Source organism: Filicampus tigris, chromosome 3, assembly GCF_054856515.1.
Source record: "Filicampus tigris isolate MCC_2025a chromosome 3, RoL_Ftig_1.0, whole genome shotgun sequence".
Classification (NCBI taxonomy): Eukaryota; Metazoa; Chordata; class Actinopteri; order Syngnathiformes; family Syngnathidae; genus Filicampus; species Filicampus tigris.
Window position 1 is genome coordinate 5,160,176 of NC_141219.1, and position 27,770 is coordinate 5,187,945.

General features: G+C 41.0%; 1 protein-coding gene across 2 annotated transcripts in view; it reads left to right on the forward strand.

Annotated features, from left to right (window-relative positions):
* The window catches only part of ntrk3b (neurotrophic tyrosine kinase, receptor, type 3b), a 223,785-nt gene that overhangs the window by 166,989 nt on the left and 29,026 nt on the right, over positions 1 to 27,770 (forward strand). For both annotated transcript variants that reach the window (XM_086025698.1, XM_086025699.1), the window contains one exon: positions 18,739 to 18,927. In XM_086025698.1, coding sequence (XP_085881824.1) covers positions 18,739 to 18,927 — 189 coding nt within the window. The remainder of the gene's footprint in view (positions 1 to 18,738; positions 18,928 to 27,770) is intronic.

Below are 27,770 nucleotides of genomic sequence, written 5' to 3' on the forward strand. Positions count from 1 at the left end.
ATCAACATCAATTTGATTAAAGTTAGCTCTAATTTAGACATCCCATTTGTACCCGCTTTTAGCGAAATTCCCACAAAGTTCAACATCCAAATGTTAAGTCTCGTATCGGCCAAATTCGCGCCCTGCAGTTCATTATGGATAAGGTCAGACAAAAGGTGCGCCTGTTGATTTTTGATGGATTCAGCTGACAATGCGGACGACCGCATAGCTCTGCGTTTGTTAAATTTGTGTTCCCATGAAATGGCAGGATTGTTTCTGCCGGTCAGTGGAGATGTGTTGTTGGTGTGTTAAAAAAAAAAAAAAAAAACGCAATGAAACCGATTTCCACACAAAAGTCAACATCATCAGAAAGTGGATTTACTCAGGCTAATCAGAGATCAACAAGACCTCAGCATTTGGTGTGTTTGTGCATTAGCAGATAAAGTATTTAAAGAGTGCGTCATTTAAATGAAGTGCGCGTCCCGCTGTGTCGTTGTGTATAATTGTCGCTTGGCTGACTGCTTCAAGCTCCCACCGCTGCCCCCCCCCGCCAAAAACAAAAAGCTGAAAGAGAATCCGTAATGTGGCTAATCCAGTGTAAGCGGGAGGGAAGCCTCTGGTTAATAGTACATGCCGCCTTGTGCAGAGAAGAAGAAGCTTCTCTCTTCCCCTCTCCACCGTCTTCCCTTCATCTCCTCCGTGGGAAAAAACGGAGGTGTATTCCCATTCTGTCAATCAGCGGCGCTGTGCCTGCGAGGCCTCAGCCTCTATCAGTGTAAACAGAAGAGAGGAAGCGCCGTTTGGTGTTTTCTCCCCCCCCCCCGCCCCCAATGTGAAAAAAGCCTCTTTTAGGTGTCTCTTTGATCCAAGCGCCGCCGCCGTCATAATTGCGACCGCTTATGAAGCAAAATGACAAGCCATGCTAGTTTAGCATTGCAAATAAAAGAAGTACAAGCGCGTGCCGTGAGGGAACAGTCGATGCGGCCAATTTGCGTGGAAGGTCCTGTTGATTCTCAAACTTGTGAAGTCATTCGACTGTCTTTGTGTCTCTTCTCGCTTCTTCGACTGCTTCGAAATCTAAATGGCAGAATTCCTGTCTTTTTGGGCATGGCTTCTTTTAAACTTTTAAGTGGGTCTACTTGTGATATGCACCAAATTTCATGTTGCCAAATCAATGGCTACATTGACATGGACAAAATCTCTTTAATCCAATCAGAGTTCAGATTAAAAATTCCGATCGGATGCACTGTTTTCATGGACACTGAAAATATTTACATTATGCTCCTTAAAGAACAAGTCAACGCAAACTTTTTTTTTTTTTTTTCAAGAATATGTTCTATGCAAGCCCGCTAGTTGAAACAGGGCATTCTGATAAATATTGCGTTTGTGGAATAAGTGTTAATCCACCCGTTTTTAGCCATCTCCGGGGGCGGCCATTTTGTCTTCTGTCGACTGAAAACGACATCACAACCGCTCACAACGACCAATCAGGGCTCAGATTCAGAAAACAGGTCAGTCGTGATTGGTCATTGTGAGCACTTGCGATGTCATTTTCAGTCGACAGAAGACAAAATGGCCGCCACCAGAGTTGGCTAAAAACGAGTGCATTTTGCTGCTTAACTTATATTCCGCAAACGCAAAATTAATCAGAATGCCGTGTTTCAATTTAGGGCGCCTGCTGGGAACATGTTCTTGAAAAAAACATGCTTTGGTTCACTTCCGCTTTAAATGGTAAAACACAGTCTTGGAAAAAGAGGAAATATTCTTTTCAAAGTTGAGATCCTCATCAAAAATCACAACTCAATTTTGGATCTACTCATCAAAAATCACAGCTAAGTTTCTGATCCACTCACTGGGTTTTGCATAGAAGGAAGTCAACGGCGACGGAACCTGACGCCTCAGAGCCTTTGGGCCTAGCAACAAAATGTCTGTTTTGTCCTCATTTAAGTGGAGAGAATCCTCATCACTGATGCACTCAATGAGATCCTCAAGCGGGCTTATGTGGTCAGCAGAAACAGATTTGTATAATTGTGTATCAAACTGTCTTCAGGGGCTGAATTGTTTTGCTTTGATCTTGTAGCGTCAGTAAAGTTTCAAGAGTTAAACTCCGCCACTGTGCTCCATCCACATGCAATGACAGAAAGTCACATGTCGAGAGATAGCCTTGTCTGTCTAGTATACATGGTTAGAATTTGACAAAATGACCCTCGGCCACTTCAAGCCAAAATTGAAGAGCACTTGTGTCTTTTTCGTGCGTTGCTTCTTGAGACTTTCTTGTCGTCATCTTGCTATTTGAAAATGGCTTTGGGAGCTGATTTTCTTTTTCTGGCATTGACCTGAGATAGTTTTGTACTTTCCGGCAAGTCATCAAACGTCACTGCCATATTCCAACATCAATGTCACTTTTTTTTTTTTTTTTTTTTTTGTAATTTAGTGTCATCCATTTGTCTAGTATACATTTTTCAAGTTTGGTTACCAATAGGACAAAGTCAATCTTTGCAGCAATCCCGATGAACACTTAATGACCACTTTGAACCAAAATGGATAACTTGCTGCGTCTTTCCGGCCTGGCTTCTCGAGACTTTTTTTTGTGGGTATACATCTGACAAACATGCCTACCAAGTTTCATGTTGCTCTGTTGAATCACGACTGTTCCAGATCGCACACCCTCCCCCTCGGACATCCTCTGTTGTTGTTATTGCAAATGGATGCCCAGCAGGACCACTGGCCAGCGGAGAGGAAATGGAGAAAGTGAGTGAAGCATAATCAAACTTGGGGGTTTTATGGAAAGGAGGGGATTTGTGTGAATTTGTGGAGAGAGATGACCCACTTGTGCTCTTTTGAAGTCGCGCTACCTGGAGCTGTGAAATGTAAAAAAAAAAAAAAAAAAAATCTCCCTCGGTGGAGTTGCTACAACCCGTATGAGGTCATTCATTCAGATTCGGCCACCTGGCAGGGTTCAAAGTTTCCGTTATTTTAAGAACATTACAACTTACTGTCTGCAAAATAGGCACGTTTTTAATTCCATGCGGCATTTGCAGGTACATGTTGCAGGTGTGGAATATTGTTTCTCATGTAAGGGGTCCCTGGACTCAAAATGATTGCGAACCCGCACTGCTGGGAGATTGTTCATGTAAGGACATTATGACACTGCCTAACCTCAATGACCATAAACCAAAACGTCCAATAAGCGTCCACTTTATCGGGGGTTTGGATGGCGGCTCGTCCCGGGAGGGGTCCGACACCCATTTGCGGCGTTTTCTCAGCGTGCGAGGAACATCATTTGACAGCCCCCCCCCCCCCCCCCATCTCGGTGTCCTCTGTTTCCGAGCCCATTTACGGGTGCCCCGTTCAATTTATTGCTGTACGCTGATGGCAACACTTTAAAGTGTCGGCTCGGAGTTAATTTGGCCGCTGGTGGCACAATGGCAAAAAGTGGGGGGGGGGGGTGATAAATTGGCAACATTAGTTGCCTTGCTTCACTTCATGTCTCACTCCGTGATGAACCGTATTAGACGACCGACATTATTTTTCTTAGTTTTGTCACATTTTCGATTTCTTAAGCGCCACTCTCTGGTCCTCTGTGTTTACATTTGACTACAGAGGAAGTTAAATTTAGCAGGCTGCCCCAACTCCCCCCACCCCACCCCCCCGCCCCCCTGTGCACACATGACACTGATTGACAGCCGGCGGCGGCTCACGGCGATGTTTTTTTTTTTTGCGACAAGGCGGCGCCCACAGGAGTGGCCCTCGGTAGATGTTGTGATGTTTGCGTTTGAAATGCTTCCCGCATCCAGTTGACATCCCCGCCAGTGCCTGCGATAGATGAAGCGTGCGAGTGGATCAAACCTCTGATTGGGCCCAACGCTTGTACATTATGTTCCATTATTTTATCCTTCCCTTTCGGACTCTGTGCCGTTTTGCTTTTAACAAATGTCTATTTACATGGATAGCGCATCACCCGGCCTCCTTTGATTTACTTTCAAATCAGCGTTCTGGGTCGGAAAATCTCACTGCACGGGTTAATCCGAGGTCAGGCCGGTTCACGGAGGCATGCGAGGCATCCGTGAAAAGGGGAGCCTCCATTATTTGGAGTCGTGTATATTTTTGTGATCCGTTGTCTGAATAAGGACAAACACAACAACCCAAGATACCAAATGAGCAACCAAATTAAATTGCCGAGGGCAGCGATGAATGTCAAAATATGAGCCCTATAATGTGCTGAAAATGCTGCTTCAAAGCAAAATCTGTCGATTCAATTTCAGATATGGATCCTTGAGACTTTTTTTTTGTGTGTGTGTGTGCGGTTCCATTAGACACATTCACCAAACTTCTTGTTAATCGTTGAGGTGGGTGTTTTTTTTTTTTTTTTGCACCCCATGTAATGCCGAATCCTCAAAATAATCAAACTTTGAGGTGATGCTTGCAAACACAAAAAACTTCACAATTTGGTGTCCCCCATCAGTTTGGGACTTCATTTTGACTAACTTCCTTGTAGAAATTGATCAAAGTCCAAGCATTGGATTCACCCATCGCGGCTGCTTCAAAACAAGATGGAAGACTTCCTGTTCAATTCCAAACATTGGTCCTTGAGACAAATGGCCTGTTTGTCTACTTTACATACGCCAAACCCCAATTTCAATAGTTACATCTTACACAACTTCATTGGAATTGCGGTGTGAAAATGTACTTTAAGGCTCCTCGCTGTCCACGTTTGGTGTGGTCGCTCACCTTGGCATCAGGCCCCCCGCATGGCCGCCTGTAAGTCATCAAGCCAGCTGCGGCGTCTTGACTCCCATATTGAAGAGCTCGTCGGCCCGGCTGCCCTCCGCCACGATACTTCACTGGATCCGGCGCCGCGCCGCATGTCGCCGCAGCTTAACGGATGGAGACGCGAGGGAGGAATTCGTCTGCTTTTAATTGACGCTCAGATCACCCTCGTCACACTCGGCGCTCTCGTCTGAATGTGTTCCTGACGAAGCCCTAAAAAAAAATAAAATAAAAAAAAAAAAAACGACCCGGGGTATAAATACCCGCCTGTCAATCACAGTCAGGTGTCCGCAGGTATAAATATATCCTGTTATCACCGCTGCCATAACCTTGCTCTGTTATACAGCACATTGAAGTCACCTCTTCCTGATGTATATTCCCCTCAGTGCTGGCCAAGAGCTTTAAGTGCCACGTCCGCACAGCACATTGATTGATAGGTGCTTTACGCTCTAGTACCTCCCTCATGGTTTGCTTACAAATACAACGGGGCCCAGCCTTCGTTTGTGTTGTTTGTTTGTGTCCTTCTGAATACATTTGCCAGCGTTGGGGTAACCCCAATCCGCCACAAGCGTGACTTTGAACAGCAGGGGCCGAGCCAGAACACGGCTGATGGGCGGACCTGGGTAAAAACAGGCTGAGCCGCGATATATATACACAACACATCGTATATTCCGATAAAATGACAAACTGCAACAAATGATGTGAAGTTCAGATATTCCTTAGACAAACCCAATTGTGTCATTTTTAATATTCATTCAAACAAAACAAATGAAACACAACGAAAGACAAATTCAAAAATAGTTGAATAATAATTTACAAAAAATGTAAAAGTATATATTTTTGTCATGAATCTGTCAGGGTGGGCAGTGCACACCCGGGCCCACCCACGGCTCCGCCCCTGTCACACAGTCCTTAAACTTTTACATGGAAGTAATCCCATCGCCTCAGATCTACTCCACTCATTTTTTTTTTTTTTTTTTTTTTTTTTTTTACCTACACCATCTAATGTGAACGGAGCACGCCGTCAAATTTGATCATGTTGAAAAAGTGAGTATGAGTTTTTTTTTTTCACACTTTCTTCTGCTACTAGTGTGGAGCACACCAGAAAGTCATCTCTTTGCGTTTCCGAGTCAAGTGGTCGCGAGGTCTCCTTCTGCCGCCATCAAACCTTGCGTTCCTGTTCCCGCTTGCTCTCCGCTTGAGCGTAACCAATGCGAATGAAAGCATCAAGGTAGACGAGGGTGATTTACTGTATGTCGGTGTGTATTGTCCGGATGTGTAATGACAATTACATTGACCCTCACACGCCTGACTTGCTTCTTTCCTTTACGCTCTCTCACTCGGGCTAAAACAATCAGATTGGCCGCCGACACGCCGCCAAAGAGATGTGAAGCAGGTCAAGCAGATGTGTCCGAGGTTACTCTCGTACGCTTTGTTCCGAGTAGCTGTAAGCCAATTTTATGTTTGTTTGTAAAAACAATGAACAGTCTTAACTTGGACCACCAAAATCTTACTGGCGTAAATAGTGAAGATGGGATTCATTGGCCACGGTTACGATATGTTCTGAGTGGCTGTAAACAACTGTAAGGTTGTTTGTACAAAAAATAAAAAATAAATAAATAAATGAAACAGGTCAGCTTTGCTTAAAGCGGAAGTCAAGCCAAACATATTTTTTTCAAGAATATGTTCCCAACAGGCCCACTGGTTGAAACAGAGCATTTTGATTAATTTTGCATGTGTGGAATATAAGTTAAGCAGCAAAATGCACTCGTTTTTAGGCATCTAAACGCAACGCAAGCATATTTTTTTCAAGAATATGTTTTATGCAAACCCACTAGTTGAAACAGGGCATTCTGATAAATATTGCGGTTGCGCAATTTAATCCACCCGTTTTAACCTTGGGGGCGGCCATTTTGTCTTCTGTCGACTGAAAATGACATCACAATTTGACCTGTTTTCTGAATCTGAGCCGTGACAATTCTCTTTTTGCTTTTTAAAACCTGAAAACACCAAAACAGTCAGGCGTAACCCCGTCGAAATAGTGAAGCAGCATGTGGTTTTTCACCCAAAGTCATTCGCTGTGTTCCAAGTAGCCGTCAACTATTGTATGTGCGTTTTCAAAACTCAAAACCAAGAAAACGTTAACATGATGACGCTAATGGAGACACGGTTGTCGTAGTGTTTGGATCGATGTAAACAATTGCACGTATGTTATTGTACAAACAATAAACAGTGTGGTTTAACACTGACATAACCCATGTGGCTCCGTGCCCACGTTTATTTTCATTCCTAGGTTCCGTAAAAAAAAAAAAAAATTGTAATCACCTCATTTCTTACAAGTGTGACAGCAACGTCCTGCGTGTATTTTCTTCTGTTGTTGATGCCCGGTTGCTCTTTTGGAATACATGTCGTCTTAAACTCTGATCCCTGTGACTTTAAAGGCAAATTTTAGGACCTCGGGGCGTTGGCTTTAGCACCCTCGCTAATCTGGCTCATGCTGGGACCGTGGCTTGTGAGATTTGAGGGGCTTTTGGTCCAAAAATCGGAATTTTGCACACTAGTTTGCGCTTTGCTCACGTCTGCAGTGTTGCGCGTGCGCGTGCGTGCGTGCGTGCGTGTGTGTGTGTGGGAGACTGTGTCGTCTGTGCACAATGTGAAAACATGTTGCCTCCTGGGAGCACAATGCAGTAGCTGTCAGTCAGTCGCCCATAAATATTTATACACGGCCCGCCGTTGATTCTGCCGCTGCCTCTTTTGAGCGCTTTCAACGTCGCCTCGTGTTCCACGGGCATTATCCCATCTTCCCCTCGCCGCCGCCGACCAGTGACATTGTCCCTCTGCCGCGACGACGTTTAGCATTCTGACGTGCGACCGTCGAGCTGCTGCGCTAATGTAAGCGATATTTACATGCGAGCCGGCGTCGAGGGAATCGTAGGCTATTCCAGTGCGGCGATGATAAATGAAGCCTTGTGTGGGTGACTGGGCGTGCGTGCACGTCTTTATGGTCCAAATGGGTTTGTGTAACAATGCCACAATGGAATTTTCTTAATAACTTTCTCCTGTGAGGAGAAGAATACAAAGTGGCTCAGCCCTTTGTCGATTTGGAATACAGCAGGTGGGGTTCTACGCACGTTTGTTTCCGGCGATAAAGATGGCCGTGAATCCAGAAAATAGGGTCTTTTGTCATTTTCCGTTATTTCAATAATTTAGGTGACACAGCCAAGAAACGTTGCTTTCTGATAGCTTGTGTACAAATACAGTGAGCCCCCTTTCATTGTGGTTCCAGACCTACCTGCGATAGGTGAAAATATACAATTCAGAGAGACCATATATATATATATATATATATATATATATATATATATATATATATATATATATATATATCGCTCCCACACACTTTGAAAACAGAATAATAATTTTCCAAATAAGAAGGAAAGCATGATTTTTTTTTTTGTTGCTCCCAGTTGAAGTTGACGGTAAAACGGACACGTAAAATTAACCACTGTATATTTATGAAGCAAAATGTTCAACCAAACCATATAATTTAGTTTCCCAAATGTCTATTAGCGGAATGCTAATGCTAATATGGGCTGAGTAGAATTATATTAGTCAATGGGAGTAAATAGTCAATAGCGATTTTGTTTTGTTTTTTGACACGTACCTAAAGAATATTTATTTTTTAATGAAAGAAGTACCTTTTGTTTCATGCGGTAAAATAAGCCAACTCAATGTGTTCTTAGCAAATTAATTGTAATTCCCTTACATTAGATAATGGCCAACTATTGGGTGGCGATGCGCATTTAGGTTTGCATCGGACCGGTCAAATTCAGATAAAAGCATACATTTCCATAAGAAAATGATCGCATGTCTTTGCAATACGCATATTGCATTGGCCATTATCGCGTTATCGATATTTTTTCGATATACTGCGCAGCCCTACACGGTTCAGCTATGCCGATTTACAAGTGTAATTCAACAGCTAAAGCCCGGTTCACATGGCAGGGTAATCAGCCCGATTTTAGCCCCGAATCTCCCCTCTCGACAATCATAGGTTGGCCCCGATTCTCGTAATGGATCCAAAGATAATCTTAGCGGATGATACTGCTGTTTGTGGTGTGCTCAGAGTGACGTCTGACCTCAAATCTATGTATTTCCAATGAAATATACGGATTGCATTTTAAATATTTCTTTTAAATGTTCTGGAATGATTTATAATTGTTTTGATTTGTTAAAAACATGCCTGTTTATAACTCACTTTCGGTCTGTTCAGTACTGGCTCACTGCAGATGTTGATTCTGGTAGAGGACACGCACGGCGGCCTCGCTTATGACAACGGATATACGGGAGGTTTTCAAACGCTGTCCTTCCTGCCTCGCTCCGTATTGTTGGCGGCGTAATGCTGCGGGAACGCACAGAGCGTAAATCTCCAGTAGTCCACGTTGCGCAGGACGATAAATATCAGCTGTCCCGCAGTAGTAGGTCAGCAGCATAAACCGGAAAGGACATGCGGGGGTGGTCCATTGCAGGGCGCTGTTCAGTGGGACGTTGACTGACGCCATGTGTCAGCTTGGTTATTTTCATTCGCTGAGAGGTGAAGAGGCTAACACGTAACCAGCAGGCATCTTCACACAGTGATGGCATCTGGTAATTAAGTGCCCTTAATCGCGCTACTAATGTGACCCTTTCGCTGCCAAAACCAGTTGCAGAAGCACCGAGAATTTTAGAGATTGTACAGAGCAGACACAGAATGCGGCATACAGGGTCTTAAGATACTGTCGCGCACTGGAAAAACACACAGCTTTTTAAAAATAAGCCTGGGTAATGAACGACATGCTGCTTCACCATACCTAAAATCATTTTCATTTGATTCTGACCTCTTATATAAGTTCATAAATATGATTTACTGTCGAACCCATTTGAACTCTGTAGCTAACCAAACTGGCAGGAAAAAATAATCTAATGCTCCTCCAAAAAAGGCAATGAAGACACACATACACGTACATATACAGGTATGTCTGATATATACACGTTATTACTGATTTATCATATTTTTTTCATGTGTAATTCATTTAGATTATGATATTTTGGTATTTATTTTTAGTTTTTTGTTTTGTTTTATTCTTAGCTATTTTTATTATTATTTTTAAATACCGTACATAATTATTTCTGATTAAACATTTTAAGATTTTAAATGTGTTAAATTTTTTAAATGCATATTCACATTTTTTTATAATGTTGTATTTTTGTTACATTTTTAATTGTATTTGCTCATTTAAAAAGATGATTACCGCTAATCCAAATAGTTTCATGTTTCACTTTTTTAATTTTTTTACTTTTTTACTTTTTTAGAAATTCTTCAGTTGACTTTTTTTTATTGGGAATAAACAACATACTCCGATTTAGCACCCCTGGTCAAGATGTTTTCTTTAGCTTTTAATAATTTTTTTTTCTAAATAATATAGGAACAAAATAAAAAAAACAACTTGAATTCAATGTGCCCTGCGACTGGCTGGCGACCAGTTCGGGGTGTAGTCTGCCTTCGCCCATTGACGGCTGGGATAGGCTCCAGCAACTCCCCGCGACTCTATATAGGATAAGCGGTTTGGAAGATGATGATGATGAACTTGAATTCAAGATCATTTATTCAATGGGGAAAAATCCCACATTAAGCAAGAATCATTTGACATCAAATTCCACAATTAGCACCCCTGATGCTAAGACCAGTATGAGAGTATGCTTCTGCAATAAAAAAGTGAATTAATTTTAAGGCTTTTATCAAGGGGTGTGCATCTGTCCACAAAAGACGATTCAATACAGTTTTCAATACGTTAGGTGCGAAACGATTCGAGGACTGTTCGATTTGAAAGTGGAACGATTCATTTCGGTCCGACTCAGTGAGATTACGATTCGATCCAATAAAAGACGATTCGATACGTACCTCGATACCTTTCAAAGTGGAACGATTCGGTTCGATTCGATGCCCTCGCACCTTTTAAATCAAAAAACGTTTTTCCGGTTCAAACCGGTTTCTGTTACACCCCTACACTTAACACATCTTAACCAGTGATGCCAATATGTATTGAGGGCACTGTACATGCCTTTTATTGCACGCCGCTATGCTTTTTGCAATGCAACCAACATGCATACTAACATCCTAAATAGCCCTGTACACAAGTAAATAGCAAATTATCATTCAGAGGAAATGTTGACTTTATTTCCATAGGCGTGACACTGTAGTGATTTTTCTTTGATAAGTCCCTGTGATGTTCCAGCCTTACCCGTGTTTTTCTTCCACCCCGCCACATGTGAACTTAATTGGACTCCCGTCCGTCATTAATGAGAAGCCTCTCTGTGAGTTATCCTTCCTGTGTTCTCTTGTTCGTGTCCTCCAGTTAAATCCAGTCCTAATTAACTACCTTTGAAAGGGAATCTGTGTGATAATTACCACAAGGAGGTGGAACGGAAGCAATCAGACTCTGCAAAATTTATTCCACACCACAGGGATTTTTTCTTTCTTTTGTGTGTGTGTCCCAAGAATCATCTTCAACGTCCACTTTGGAAGCGGAGACACGCCTGTGCAGCTATATAGTCGCTTTAATATAAGGAATATAAAAAAATCAGTCAAAAGTAAAATGAGAGTGATAAAACAACGGGTGGGGAGGGGCGGGGGGGGGGGGGGGGTTCTGAAGAGTGCTGTAAAAAGGGAAATGTCAGTTGCGCCACATTAAGTATACATAGTTGTTCACTTCTTATTGGATTTTTCTTTCAAACTTTCTATGGGGTCGTTGTGACTGTTCATATTCAACTAAATGTCACTCGATGGACCTCTGTTTATTTTTCTTATCGCCATCTTCATAGATGGCCGCTGCTTGCTTTAGTCAAAATGATGTCATGAGGCTTTGTGCCAAATTCTCGGAGACATTAAGAAATATTTAAAAAAAAAAAAAAAAGTGATAATCCCCGCAAAGTGCAGGCAAAATCATTTAAATTGAACTGTTCTAGGAGGTCCCAAGCAGGACTTTGAGGTTTGTGCTGTATTTTCTAACTTTGTATTTATTTACTCAAGCGCAGAAAGTCCCAGGCAGAGACATGCCGCTATCCGTTGATTTGTCAAGGGAGAACTTTTCAGCACTCCATAGAATGTTTTAGTAGCTTTCATTAGAAGTTTCTATTCGTGTGTTCTTTTATACTTAGTACCCATCAATAATGCAGTGGAATGAGAGGCGGAATTAATTGTTGCCGTCTTCACTTTCCAAATGTCAAATAAAGAGTCTGAACAGCTACGCAAAGTTTGGGAAGTAAGTCGAAGTAGTATGCTAAAACGCTATAAGCGTTAAGTTATATGTGTTCTTATGTATTAGGTTCGTGCTTGATGCTCGCTGTTTTACACCCCATCCATATTACGTTTTTTTTTTCCCCTCAAACCAGTTTGTGCGGATGGGTAAGAAAAAATAAAAAAAAAAGGCTATGTTTTGAAGTTAATCTTATGGTACGGTGTTAGGTGGGATTATGTTGGGTTTGGGTTAGAGGTTAGTGCTGGCTTTAAGGTTGGCGATAGGGGTCAACCGTGCGTGGATTGGTGTTAGCGTTAGGTAGGGCTGAAAGATTTTCAAAAAGAATCGAATTGCATTTTTTTTCCCTCAACACCGAGATTGAGATTTAATAGGCAATTATTTTTCCGATGTCCTTTTTTCAGGTATATGAAATGGTAAACGAATGCGTTGTTTAGGGTATTTTTTAATACATTTTAATACAGAACTTTACACGTGGGTATTGTTTGCTGTCCTGTAGTTTTTACTCAAGATTTTCATTCACCCCGTTCATTCAATTATATACAATTGTTCTTCTATTCAATATTATTATTATTATTATTATTTACAATATAATGAAACTTGTACATTTATCTTGGTGTGACGTGATTGTGTGCTTGTTGTAGGTATTATTTACTGGCAAAATGTGTTCCTGGAGTACATAACATTGAGATAATATAGATACTTAAAGCGGAAGTCAACGCAAACATATTTTTTTCAAGAATATGTTTTATGCAAGCCCACTAGTTGAAACAGGCCATTCTGATAAATATTGCGTTTGTGCAATAAGTGTTAATCCACTCGTTTTTAGCCATCCCTGGGGGCGGCCATTTTGTCTTCTGTCGACCGAAAATGACATCACAACTGCTCACAACGACCAATCACGGCTCAGATTCAGAGAACAGGTCGGCTGTGATTGGTCGTTGTAAGCAGTTGTCATGTCATTTTCAGTCGACAGAAGACAAAATGGCGACCACCAGAGATGGCTAAAAACAAGTGCATTTTGCTACTTGTATTCCACGAACGCAAAATTAATCAGAATGCTGTGTTACAACTAGTGGGCCTGCTGGCATCATATTCTTGAAAAAATTATGCTTGGGTTGACTTCCGCTTTAATATCAGTTTTATAGGGGGACAAATGATGCTATTTGTAGTTGTGGTGGACAGTGGGGCTGGGGACGCAGAATGTTTTCTCTTTCTTTCTTCTTCCTAGGGGTGTGTAACAGAAAACAAGTGAGAAGTTAGTGTTCGTAAGAGCCTAGCCAAAACATTCCACCAGTTACGGAAATGTTTCTGTTTCTTCTACATTCTCTTCTGAGAGACCTTTTTAGAGTAGCTTTTATTATTACCCTCCTATCCAGAAAGTGGTGCTGGGGAGTACTCTCCTACTTGTAGCCTAGCATGCTTGTCAGGATCAATGCTTAGCACTAGCAAAAAACATACGATTTTTGAAGGGGGAGTGGCTGAGTAGCAGGACAATGTTGTTGCCTTTAAGTTGCAGGACAATGTTGTTGCCTTAAAGCTCTGTGATCCATCTCAGCGATGCGCTGACAGCAGAGTAATGAAAGAGACTATTTCGAATCTGGGCGCGGTGCGTAGGTAGTAAATTACACCGGCATCTGCGGGGTGGGGGGAAGATGATCCGATGTCACGCCTGATCAATCGATCTGGTCGAATTAGCTAATGCTCCCGAGGCGGGCGCCTTACATAAACATAAAACACTTTGGCGAAAATGCCGCTGGCCGCGATCGCCGCCGTCGCACATTACGGGCGGGGGAACATTGACGAATGCTGCCCTGAGTCTGCCGTCTGCCGAGGAGTTGGTGAGGGATCTTTGCCAGAGTGGCATCATTCTCGAAGACAAATGGAAGGACGCCGCACGGCGAAATGTATTAGCAGGCCAGGCCTGGGGCTCATCTTTAAACATCACATAGCAATCTGGCCCTTTGCCACTATCGCAGAGTCCACATTAGCGCTGTTTTGTTAGGAATGGTGCTATGGATGTAAGGTTGTGGGCCAAAATGTTTTTTTTTTGGGGGGGGATACTTAAGAAAGGAATGAAATACTTGGGTAGTTGTTATTTAACAATCCCCCTACAATATTGAACACCAACATGCCTCTTCAGCCGGTCACGTTTACATTAATAGATGTGTATGTTTGTTTTTTAGGTCGGTGAGTAGAAAAGGTAGTAAAGTAGATTTAATGCAGCTCATGGTGACTGACCAGAGTGTAATGTTGATTTATTTTTTTAGTCGGAATGCTAGTAATGATGGGCGGCACGGCGGTCGACTGGTTAGCACGTCCGCCTCACAGTTCAGAGGTCGTGGGTTCGATCCCGGCCCCGGCCTGCCTGCGTGGAGTTTGCATGTTCTCCTTGTGGGTTTTCTCCGGGTACTCCGGTTTCCTCCCACATTCCAAAATGGTAATGGTAAGTTGATTGGACTCTCTAAATTGTCCCTAAGTGTGATTGCGAGTGCGGATGTTTGTCTCTGCGTGCCCTGCGATTGGCTGGCAACCAATTCAGGGTGTCCCCCGCCTACTGCCCGAAGACAGCCGGGGTAGGCTCCAGCACGCCCCGTGGTATCGATAACAGATAGATGGATGGATGGTAGTAATGATTGCCGCGCTCCTACCTAAGTAGCACCAGAACTCCTCTCGACACATTGCTATTTTCATGAAAAAATACAATCGATCAGGTCAAAAATCTGCACAAATCAGCAAAATCCCAAAATGATAGAACACCAAAAGTCTCCAAGGAATAACTCACTACCATGTCAGAATTTGATCTAGTGGTGCAAAAACTGTTACCGGAAACGGTTCAGGAGTTGAAACCATCTAATAGCTGCCTTGGCTCAATAACATCTGACTCTTTCAAGACTATTGTGAAATATCTTCTGACTTACAGCAAATGATCAAATGCTCTCTTCAGTCAGTCACTTCTTAAACCCTGGAAAGTAGCCACTGTCAAGCCACTTCTAAAAAACGAGAAGGCTGGATGACTCCTTGCTAGCAAATTATAGACACATCTCAAATCGCATCCCAATTTTATTTATATAGCGCATTTCACAACAGCTTGTGTATGAAATGTGTTATATTGTCTACAGTAAATAAAGCCGCCTTGCCTGACCTATTTAAAATCTCTGTTAGTCAGTGGAGCAGCTACCTGTTTTTGTCTCCGTAGTTGGGACCACAGTGCGTGTAAATTGTGAAACACGCTGATTCTACACTGGCCCTTAAAGTGGAATTCAACCCAAACATATTTTTTTTCCAGAATATGTTCCCAGCAGGCCCTCTAGTTGAAACACGGCATTCTGATTCATATTGCGTTTGTGGATTAAGAGTTAACCCACTTGTTTTTAGCCATCTCAGGGGGCGGCCATTTTGTGACTTCTGTCGACCGAAAATGACTTCACAGTTGCTCAGGCCTCCAGTAACGACCAGTCACATGATGTCATGGCAAAAAAAAAGTGGATTAACAATTACCAGAATGCCTTGTTTCAACTAGTGGGCTTGCATAGAACGTATTCTTGAAAAAAATATGTTTGGGTTGACTTCCCCTTTAAGGGTACAAAAGGCTTAATAATTGCAATTGTGCACCTGGGCCTTTTGTTATCATCTGGACCTTAGCGTAGGTCTGTAGTACATTCGAGTTACAGTATATAAACATTAGCTGGTCTGGCTTTTTCCATCACTCATCTAAGAAAAATGTGCTTTTACATTGTTCTCAAATCCGAAAGGTCCAATTTTCCCTTTATACTTGGCAGAAAAGCACCGTGCGTGTGCACGTGTGTGTACTTGTGGAGCACAGCCATCATCGATCCGCCTCAGGAGCCTGATCAGATGGTTTTTCATTCCATTTCATGTGCCCTATTAAAGAGACACATTCATCGCAGGTAGCATTTTTTTTTGGTCTTTTTTTTTCCTTTTTTTCTTCCTTTTCATGACGTTGTGGACTCTGGCCATGGTTGTGCGTGCGCGCGCGCGCGTGTGTGTGTGAGAGAGACGTTTGAAGCCATTGTTGTTTGTTGTGTACTCTGTAGTTTCGTCTTTTTGTGTGCTTTCCAATAAGCGCTCGCTCAGTCGAGGTTTTTGGGCGTCCCGGAGGAGAAGGAAAAACTCAAAAAATACCATCCTTTTTGTTCCTCTTTCCCACCAGTGAGCTCAAATAAAATGCGGTTGGAGCCCATTTTCTATTAATACGAATACAAGCCAAAGTCAAAGGGGAATAGAAAGTAAACAAAATAACAAAGGTTGGTCGATACTGCAGATACCATAGGTAGATAGGTCACATCCATAAGTAAGATAAATGGGTTGTGCGGCCGTTAGGTAGATACTGTCGGTAGGTATGTAAGTTAGATACATGGGTTAAGTATCTAGCTCGAGGGTGAGTTAAGTAGGTCTAACAGTGGTCAATATTTCACATCAGTGGCTGGTCGATGTTAGGTAGATATTGTTGGCAGGTCGGTTGGTGGGTAGGGACAGATTGAGTGTGGTTCTGTGGTTGTTGGTGTGTAGGTAAGCCAAATAGTAAATCTGTAGGTAGGGAAGATAAATAGGTGAGGTAAATAGGTAGGTAGGAAAGTACAGGCTGGTAGGTGGGTAAAATATTAGAGAGAAAGTTGGTTGGTGGGTCAGTCGCTAAGGTAGGTAGGTAGGTAATGTAAAGTAAAGGTAGGGTGGTTGGTTGGTTGGTTGGTAGGTAGGTGGTGTGTATTAAGTTAAATCAAACCGTAGGTTAGGTAAGTCTGTAGGTAGGCAAGATAAATAGGTGAGGTAGTGGGTAGGAAGGTTGGTAGGTAGGTAGGTGGTGTGTAGTAAGTTTAAATGCATAAAGTAGGTTAAGTAAGTCTGTAGGTAGGTCGGCCAGTCAGTTAGTGGGTAGGAAGGTCGGTAGGTAGGTAAGACATAGATAAGGTTGGTTGGTAAGTAGGTAGGAAAGTCAGCCGGTTGATATGTAGAGTGGTAAGTAGGAAGGTTGGTCGGTTGATAAGGTTTACGTTTGTTTGTTTGCTTTTTGAAAATCCCTGCCAGTTTCACAAACTGGAATTCATTTCCGTTAGGTTAAGCGAAAACAAAATCCGCCCCCAAAGCCAGTTTCACTTATCAACATGAAATTTGGTCGGGCACCAAGAAGCCATATGGGGAAAAAAGAAACAAAGTATGCCATGTTGGATTGAAGCCGCTATTTTATGGTCATGATGCCCATGTTTAGGGACAAACCTGCTCTTGAGATTTAGTCAGATAGAGGCTAACCGGTGAAGGATTTGGAGTTTTCATCATTACGTGCGGGCGCAGCATGGCAGTAAATAACTCTCCATAAAATACAAAACTCTCCTAACTCAGCACCACATGGTCAATTATCCATTTTTCCTTTTATTTATTTATTTATTTTTTTGTACCATGAATTAACTTGGAAGTATTTCTAAAAAAAACAAAAAACAAGTCTGCTTCCAGAAGCTGATTTATTTTGAGAGTGAATGAGTTTGAGAATGGCAAAAGAAAAAAAAAAAAAAAAAAGAAAAGAAATCCCAGCGACATGCCTCCCTACTGTGCCTGGCAATTTGTCCATGCTGATGCGTGGCTCACGTCCCTAATAAAGTGAGTGCTCCGATACGAAAGCGCCGACGACAGCAACGGCGGCACAGCTGTCCTGAATAAATTGCGGCTTTGGCGTAACATCCCACCTCCGCTCCCCATTCCCAGGCTGAGGTCCATTATTGGATGTCGCTTGCTCTTGATTAGCTATTTGCCGCCTTGTGATGGAGGCACTCGGCATTGTGGGTAAACAGATCGACTGTCACCGCTCCGCCGCTGTTGACTTCCTGTATACGTGCCTGTTTTCTCCTTGTCAAAGAAGTGAGCAAACACATGGAGTGGGTACGCGCAATCCAAATATTTTATATTTATGTTCTTTATATTTTAGATAGGTATACTACTTTTTTGTGGAAAGTATATCACTTTTTGATAGAAATGACATGAGATACCTGTTTCTTGTCAGTTTTTATCTTTTGTTAGGACTGTTTTTGTGAAAATATACTTTTTTTTTCTTATAGCATTATAACTTTTTTCCTCAAATATATATCTTTTATGATAAAAAGTTCAATACACTCTCGTACTACTTTGTTCTCTGAAATATGATTCAACCCAAAAAAATGCCACTTTTCCTTCAAAATATACTGCTTTTCTAAAAATGATTAAGCCACATTTGACTACAAAATGTATTGTCCCTCTCCAAAATTTTTAAAAATAAACTTTTTTCCAGAATATGTTATTTCTTATTAGTGTAATGTTGGGACTTTTTTTTTTCATGCTCCTTTTTTATTTTTATTTAAAAAAAATAGGATTTTTTTTAATTTAAATAATGATTATTTTGTCTAAAAATTATTGGCTTTTTTTCTTAAAAATATTCATTCTGCAACTTGAAAAAATGCAATTTTTCTTATAGTACTGACTTCTCCAAAACTTGATCATTTTCCGAAAAAAATAAATAAAACCTTATTCTCATATTTTAATGTTGCCTTTTTTTCATAAAAGAACAAAAAAAAAAAAAATAAGACATTTATTGTCTACAATAAAATAAAGATTTAAAAAAAAAATATATATATATATATACGCTCTAAAAATGCACTCACATATTTTAACATTCTCAATGATGGAAAATACCATCTGGTTTCAGGTCCGGTGGCTGTGATCAGCGGCGAGGAAGACTCAGCCAGCCCGCTCCACCACGTCAACCACGGGATTATAACGCCGTGCACGCTGGACGCGGGACCAGATGCCGTCGTCATCGGGATGACTCGCATACCCGTGGTGGAGAACCCGCAATATTTCCGACACGGACACAACTGCAACAAGCCCGCCACCCGTGAGTACTTAATGATACGTTTGTTTCTGATAGCATTCGCTATTGAGGATACCGGATTGAAAAGAAAGAGCAAAACATAAAAATGCTCGCTGAACTGAATCCTCACGCAATATATTATGATGTCATCAGATGGCGGTCCTCCTTTTTGAATAAGCATCAATAAAAAGGCCCAAGAGAAAGCAACATTTCCCAAAAATGAACATTTAATTGTTCTGTGAAAGTTTTTAGCTTAATCATAATAACTCATAATACCAGGAATTTATTGGAGGAACACTGGCCTCAGAACAACAAATTTTAATTAGAGATGGCGCTGTGTCCCTAAACGTATTTTTGACGCTGATTTAAAAAATGTCTTTACTAAATATAAGATAATTTAATAATATATATATATATATATATATATATATATATATATATATATATATATATATATATATATATATATATAATGTGAAAAACACTTATCTCCATTTTCTTACATTTCGTGTGTGTGTGTATGTATGTATATATATATATATATATATATATATATATATATATATATATATATATATATATATATATATATATATATATATACAAATATATATATATATACAAATATATATACAAATATTATTGTCTAAAACATTACAATATACAACACCACTTTATTAAGGTAACAATAGAAACTTATTTTGCTGGCATCATTTTCAAGGTGGCCCTCTTGGTTCTTGGTACCGTTTGACCTCAGAGTTGTTTTTAAAAAATGTCCATGTACTGATATGGATTACAGTCAAGTCCCAAGGTGCACCTCTGCTGTAATTTGCTGTTTATCTTTACAACGAGACACGCTGAGACCCCTGAGGCTCTCGCCGTAATGTGCTGTCATCTATTGTGCAGAGCCATGCGGCGCCAGCATCTGGCAGCCTTCTTCATACAGAATCAACTCAAGACGCAAATGTGGCAGCCACGCGATCACTTTAAGGCCTAATTAGCAGCCATCGCGTCGAGCCCCTCGCTCGAAACAAAGCACGGACGGGCGTGTTGTCTACTGTATGTCTTCTTGGCTCGCTCCCAAAATGGCTGTCGGTCAGGCGGCGACGCGCGTTCTCAAGCAGGAACGGAAGGCGAGGGAAGGAAATCCCATTTAGGGCTGATAAATAAATGAGGGCTCTTATGTATTATGAATGGCATGAATTGTTAATGGCCGGTCGTCGGCTGATTTATGACATCTCATGCCGCGCACGCAGCGTCTGATTGCCAGCTAATGAATAAATGACACTCCAATGAAACGTCCACCTGCACGCGGAAGTGGCTCGCAGGATTCGAGGTACATTTGGATGGTACGCAGACAGCGTGCGTGATGTTGTGAATCCTAAACCCATCACGAGCTCAGAGCGGTCTCTGCTTTTCCGCCAGTGGCTCGGGTAACAAAATGGCTCCCAACTGTTCCTGTCTATGCTGAATGGGAAAGCGTTGCTTTCACACTCATGAAACTCACCCTGTGAAAAAGAAAAAAAAACTTTTTGCGGGAAAGAAAAGTCTTTATTATCCTAGGATTATGATGTTTTTCTCGAAATACAACTTTATACTTTACAACTTTTTATCATGGAAAATATTTTGGTCTTGTAATTTTTTTCCCCCTTGAAAATAACTAATTTTGTGACCCAACTCCCCACATCCTGGCGGTTCTGCATCCACAGAGTTACCTATTCATCTTTTTTTTTTTTCAATATTTAAAAATATTTTAGGGGAGGAGGGCACCCCACGTTTTCCATAGAAAATCATATTAGCGGTTTATCTTTTTTTTAAGAACTTTTGAGATTTAATTCCCCCCAAATGAATTTCAGTGGGCGTCAATTTTTGCTATTTGCGAGTCCGCTGTAAAAAACTGTTGAATCTCCAACAAATGACTTTTTCTCGTAAAAGAAATTGCGAAATAGACACCCTTACTTCTCAAAATATACAATTTATGATCTCCAAAAAATCTGAAAACATTGAAACTTTTTTCTTTCAAAAAATAACCCACAACTTAATTATTGATAAAAAATGTATAAGATTATTTTTGTTTGTTTGTTAACATAAGTACAAAGAGTTTCCTATTCATTTTTTAATTTTGGAAAACATTTATTCTCATAAAAAACATTGAATATATATATATATATATATATATATATATTTTTTTTTTTTTTAATTCTACTTTCATAAGAATGAAGTTTTTCTTTTTGAAATTGTTTCCTTTTTCCTGAAAATATTCATATAATAATAACAAATAATTATATTCATAATAAATTAATACTAATATAAATCTACTGTTTATTGTCATCATATTGCAACTTCATGCCAAAAACGTTTTCACTCAAAATATATGACTTTTTAATCATAAATAAATACAAAACTACAAGTTCAACTATTTTTCTTGTAGGATGGCACGTGAGATCGGTCGGTTTGCGCGTGAGTGTCCTCGCGTGAGCTGTGGTCAACAGCACATGTGTTTTACTATTTTCGCCCGGCATTCAGTAAGCAGCTGAAAAGCGTAAAATATGAGAAACATATTATTGTAAAAATCTGCAATATAGCTCGGCTGCCGATGATGAACTGCGAAACAGCGAGGGAACAATGTAGACCGTTTTTTTTGCTTTAAGTGCAGCATAATTTGAATCCAGCTCTCATCACAAGGTCGTAATGGTCACCGCTTTTCCAGTCCTTGGCATGGAAAACAAATTGGCTCGCGACTGTTTCTGCCTGTGCGGAATATGAATGTGTTCCTTACCCTCGGGACGCTCAGGCTGCTATATAACTCTTTTTTTTTTTTTCTCAAAAGTATTAAAATGATTATGGAAAAATTACGACTTTATACTTGTGAAATGATATCTTCTTTGTAAGGAAAAAAATATGTTTTTGTTTTTTGTTGTAATGTTTTTTTTTTCATGATTTTTTTTTTTTTAGAAAGATACAACATATTCTTGTAAAATTACACTTTTTTTTAATCCTTTAAATTCAATTTAAGATCCAACTCTTTTGCTTGAAAAAAAAAAAATTTACTATTCTTATGAGATGACATTTTTCTCTCATACTTGTACATGTTTACTTTCTCTGTACACTGCACAACTTTTTATTTTGGAAAAATAAGACCGCATTCTCGCCACTTTTGGCCATTTTTTCCCCCCCTTTAAATTATACTCCTTTTTTGTCTGTGAGTGCATCATATTAAAAGGCCAGAACTCATCACAAGATCGTAATGGCCTCCGCCTTTCCAGTCATTGGCCGGGAAAACAAAATGGCTCCCGACTGTTTCTGCCTGCGCTGAATATGAATGCGTCCGCTACCCTGAGGACGCACGCCCTGGGAAAGGAAATGCATGTGCTTATCAGTGTGTGTGTTTGCTCGTCTGCGCCCGCGCGCGCGTGTGTGTGGTGTGTGTGTGTGTGTGTGTGTGTGTGTGTGTGTGTGTGTATGTAGGTGTTTGCCAGGCAGTGTCAACCTGTGAATGAGAGTGCGGATGTGGGCGGACTGCTAGTGCAGCTCGCGGCCACTGTTTTCCTGCATCGTTTCTGCAGGGCCATGACTGCAGCAGCCATGGTTCCTGTGGGGGGCTTGTGTCGGTCGGGGGTGGTCTCAGGGGTCCCCCCCCCCCCACCCCTATTGTCCAGAAAAGAGCTTTACTCGGCTCAGATACAGTAGAACTGCATTATTGATGGCTGGCTACCGATCTGTAATGTATTCATTCATTTAGTTGAAAGCCTCGTATTCAAGGGAATATGCTGCTGGCAGTTTCCCCCATATATACACACACACGTACACGCACGCACACACACACACTGCTCTCTAGCAGCAGCGTGTCCATCAGTAATGTGATGGTCAAGTCCAGTCTGCCATCTCAACCAGAAAACGATGTGGTGGAATAAAAAGCGCCTGCCTTCGACATTGCTGACGCTCGTGTTTTTTTTTGTGTGTGTGGGGTTTTTTTGGGTTTTTTTTTTTCAGAAATGGTTTATTCATGAGTATTTTATCTTCCAGTCACCCCCTGGCCCAGCCCGGTGTGTTTACATTTTAGTGTTGGTAAATATCGCCCAAGACAGACAAAAGTTGGACATAAACGTCACCCGATCGCAATCGAACTCCAGTCGAACTTGTGAGCTGAATACTTTGGATTCAGGATGACCACTTGAGGGCAACAAATTTTGTCGGTTGGCTCCCGACATGGCGTCAGGCTGCATGAGTTCAATTCACGGAATTCCATTCCCATGGTGGGAAAGGCCAGCCTGTCAGTAACCTACGTTAATGCAGGCGTATTATTCACAGTAGATTTGCCGATTTTTTGGGGGGATCCTATCCTACATGACAGGTTAACAGCAAATTTTAATCAAAAATGGCGTAAACTGATTTTTTTATACTGATTTCAAGAATGTCTAGCGCATCAGTTTTGTACGATATTTTCTTTTTTTTTTTTTTTGGTTTTAAGTTTGACCCATAAAAGCTTGCGCATCGGGGAAATGAAGTGGTTACAGCAGCAAACGGAAACAAATATAAAAAGAACAACCATTTTCAAAATGATGCAGTTGTGAGGAAAATGTGATTTACAAAAACCATAAAGTTGAACAAACAGCAACGTTGTGTGATTTGAAATTGTGTCATTTGAAAGTGTGATTGTTGTGTGTGCATGTGTGTGTGTATGTGCTATGTAGTTACGGAGTGCAATTGGACAGTCTTATTGCTGTGGGCAGAAGTGACCTGCGGTAGGTAGCAGTCCTTCACACTTCTAAAGGGCACCTCTAAACACTCACATATTTGTGGAAAAATTAAATGAGAACCTATTGAGACCTTTTGTGCTAAGTAATTTCTTGTGTCATCTCGTGGCAACTTTAAACGGGAAGTCAACCCCGAAAAATTATTTGCAATAATGTTCTGTGCGCCCTCACTCGTCTAAACGTGGCATTCTGATTAATATTGCGTTTGTGGAATATGAGTTAAGCAGCAAAATCCACCCCTTTTTAGCCATCTCAGGGGGCGGCCATTTTGAAAATGACATCACAGTTGGTCAGGGCTCAGCTAAGGATCACAGCTCACCTGTTTTCGGAAGCTGAGCCGTGATTGGTCGTTACCTGAGTCCCGAGCAGTTGTGATGTCATTTTCAGTCGACAGAAGTGACTAGATGGCCGCCTCCTGACATCGATAAAAAAAGGGTGGAAAAACAGTATGCCACGTTTCAACTAGTGCGCCTGCATATTTTTGTTATGAACATTTTGGGGTTGACTTCCGCTTTAAGCAATTATAAACCATTTTAGGGGGTTGTCAGTTAACGGCAAAGTTTTGCTATTCGCAGCAGGCAGGACTCAGTTCCTTTCCTCCGCGAACAATATCATGAACTGTATTGAATAGGCTAACGCAGATTTAGTGCCAAAAATCTTCAAGCAGTGCTCACTTTATGTTTATGTTGTGCATAATAAATAATAAATCCTGTTTTCATTCATCATTTAGCTCATCACTTCAACACCAAAGTAAAACATCAAAACATCGTCATGAATTACTTGGATGGCGGGCAGCTATCACGGCCATATTTGATGCTTGGATATCCTAATGATATTCCTCATGCTAATTAGCCACGATTAGCAGGCATGCGTGATGCCTTTTTTACATCCTGGCTCACTCCCAAAATAGCCGTCTGTCATGCTAAACCAAAATAAATTACGCGAGCGTCGTCAGATTGTCCTCGAACTCCAGTTGAACGCATCGAATCACGAAGGCCACTCAAGTGGGACAAAGTTGTTCAAAAAAAAAAAAAATGACAATTGGATTGGCTGCGCAAGAGAAGGGGAGTAAACAGTTGAGATGTGACTGATTAGGATGTTTCGTTGAGAGCTTTTTCTGTTTTATTTTTAATCCACGGGGCGTTCGGCAAAAAAAGGCCAATTCCGTCGGCCGCATTAGCGAGATAAAGGCGGAAAGGCAAAGGACAATTCTTTAGCCTAATGACAGATTGCTATCTCGCTGGGATCCGCTGTCTCACAGCAAGTGGCTTTGTTTAATCGCTCGGATTGCTTTTTTAATTACGGATTTGTTACGTCCCGCCGGCCCGAGATGAACAATGGCTTCAGAAGAGGAGGAGGAGGAGCGTGAGTTGGTTTAGCTTAGCATCGTTACGTCCTCGCGGGGTTATTAGCGACACTGCTAAGACAAGCTCGCTCTGTAATTTCTGTACCCTCAGAAACAATTTAGGATGTCAATTCTTGATTTTTGCCTTTGGTAGGCATCATAAATAGATTGCGCTATTATTTTTGCGTGTTTGTTCAGGAACAACCTCAGAAATCTGCCGCCACCCAACCAAAATGGCAGAGCACCTGTGTGATTCACAGCAAAAGTTCCGTATGAATTTTTTTTTCCTGTAATGATGTACATTTGCCTCATTTTCAACTTAACGTGTTTGGGGAAAATCAAAGACAACAACATGTTTGCTAAATATCAATGACAATTATGATAGTCTTTGACTTCCCTATCATATGTGCTTTGTAAACAAGACAATTTATAGTTACTCAAAGATGTTTTTTCAACATTTTTGGCAGTGTCAAAGACAGATTTAGAATTACCTAATGTACTTTTTTGCAAGCACAGAAGATAGCTTGGCCTTTGATGAGCCTATCATAGATGTTTTTATTTATTTTTTTAACTCTAAGACAATTGTGTTTTTTGGCTAACCTAACATGTCTCTTGAACCTGACGTTTTTTTTTTTTTTTAAACATCAAAAACAATTTAGTCTTCTAGCATAAATTTTTGTAAACCTCATAGACATTTTTTTTCAAGATTGTTCACTGAACTTATGAAAGGTTTTTTATCAGTGATGGCAAAATGAAGCTTCATGAATCATTCAGGCATTCCATCAAGTGGTCAAGACGACCAAGCAATAAGATATACTTATAGACAGAATAAAATAAGATTGTAGGCCAAACGGCGACAAGGCGGCCATAAGTAGCAGCATTGCAGATTTGCAGTAAGGGTGTAATGCAAATATGGAATAAGTAAGGCACGTTACATCATGAGTACAATACTTATGAGCAAACCTAAATAAGTATGAGGTTAAAAACGTCAAAAACGTCGGTGACTGTTGGAGCAACGCAATGCCAGGTGAGCGTTCGTGGATAACGATATGCAACGGGCGCACACAAATTTACGATGACTGTCAACTAAACGAAATATCTTAATCCTACACACATACTTCCACACTCCATGCATTCTTTTCCCACACACAGTGTGGCTCCCTAACTCGCCAACTAATTTGAGGCTCCCTAAAAATGCCGAACACACACGGAAAGCGGCGTGATGTCTCGAGTGTTATGACGCAACCGTACCTTGACTGAATCAATGACGTCATCTCCACATCTCAGGGCGCTTTATTCGGCTTGCCTATTTTTGCTCCAGACACGCTCCAAAGCCTCACTTCATTTGGCACATCACTAGTTTTTTATTAACTTAAAAGACGGTCATGGTCTTTGATTAACCCAACGTACGTTTTACGTGTCGCGATACCGTGTGGTATGAAAAAAAAAAAAATGAAAAAAAAGGGTAATAGGATGGAAGTGTCATAGTTTGTTTGGTCTGACTTTCCTACATGAAAATGCACAGCTTATGATTGACAGGCGGCAGAAAACCTTATGTGACCAAAAAGACTATAAAACACGACACTCTTGGGAAATAGGATGGGTGGCAGCGTAACAAAGACACGCTCCGTTGCAGGTACACAACAAAAGCTCCCGGTGCCCGACCCAACTGAGTAAATCTCCAGTGAGGAAAACGTTCCCCCGGCATCAAGGCCATCGGGTCAAACTGGGACAGATGAATTCATGTGCGCCGATGGTGGCGTTGCGGATAGAGATTTCATCCGGCTGCGACTTTTTCAGCGTGCCACTTTGCCAGCAGAGGAAAGTGAAGGTTAACGTACATGACAGCTGCCAGGACAAGCGGACACTTAAGCGACCAAATGCAAGAAGGCCGCATGGAAATTTGACAATTTACAAGCACAAAATGGAATATTTAATAACAACCACTGTTGTCGCTTCAACTTTCATTTACTATTTACATCAAATTTTAATACGTATCGATGTACATCAAATTCAATGAACAACTCAAGGATGCAAGGGCCACTTTAAAACCAATCCATCATGCAATTGCATATGAGTTATTTTCGGCTACATCACAGCGTTTTAGCAGATAAGGTAAATAGTTGTGGATTTTGGATGATTTTGGGCTCTGTATCCCGCCAAAAACAAGAGCGTCAAAAACAAGATAACAGTCTTCAATCTTTCAGCAGTGTTTGCTTGAGAATCATATTTCATAATAAAGTGATACATTCACAAGTCAGATTTTGACACTGGGCGCAAAGTGGAAGAAAATATTTTTGCTCATGACAATTTAGAGTCTCCAAACAAGCTAACCTGTGCACAGCCTCTTTAACGTAAAATACATTTCTGAAACAATTCGGCCTTCAATGAATTTTATGTATGTGCTCTCTGAAACATTGATGACAAATTAGATGCAGTCGTAGAACCCAACATGTTGTAGTTAACATCAAATTTAATGGAATCTTTGAACCTAACGTGCATGAAAAATTAAACAAAAATTTATCAGTGAACCTATCATATGCATCTTTATAAACATAAAAGTAAACTTAGCCTTCAATGAAGCTAGCGTACTTATTTTAGGTAAACAGCAAAGACAATTTCGTCTTCAATAAAATTACCAAAGTTGTTTCTTCAGTTAACCAAACGTAAACATCGACTAGGCCAGACAATTCAAGAGCCCTAACGTTCATGTTTTTGGAAACGCTAAAAAATTTTTGTTTAGAGCGTTCGAAACCTAGCATACC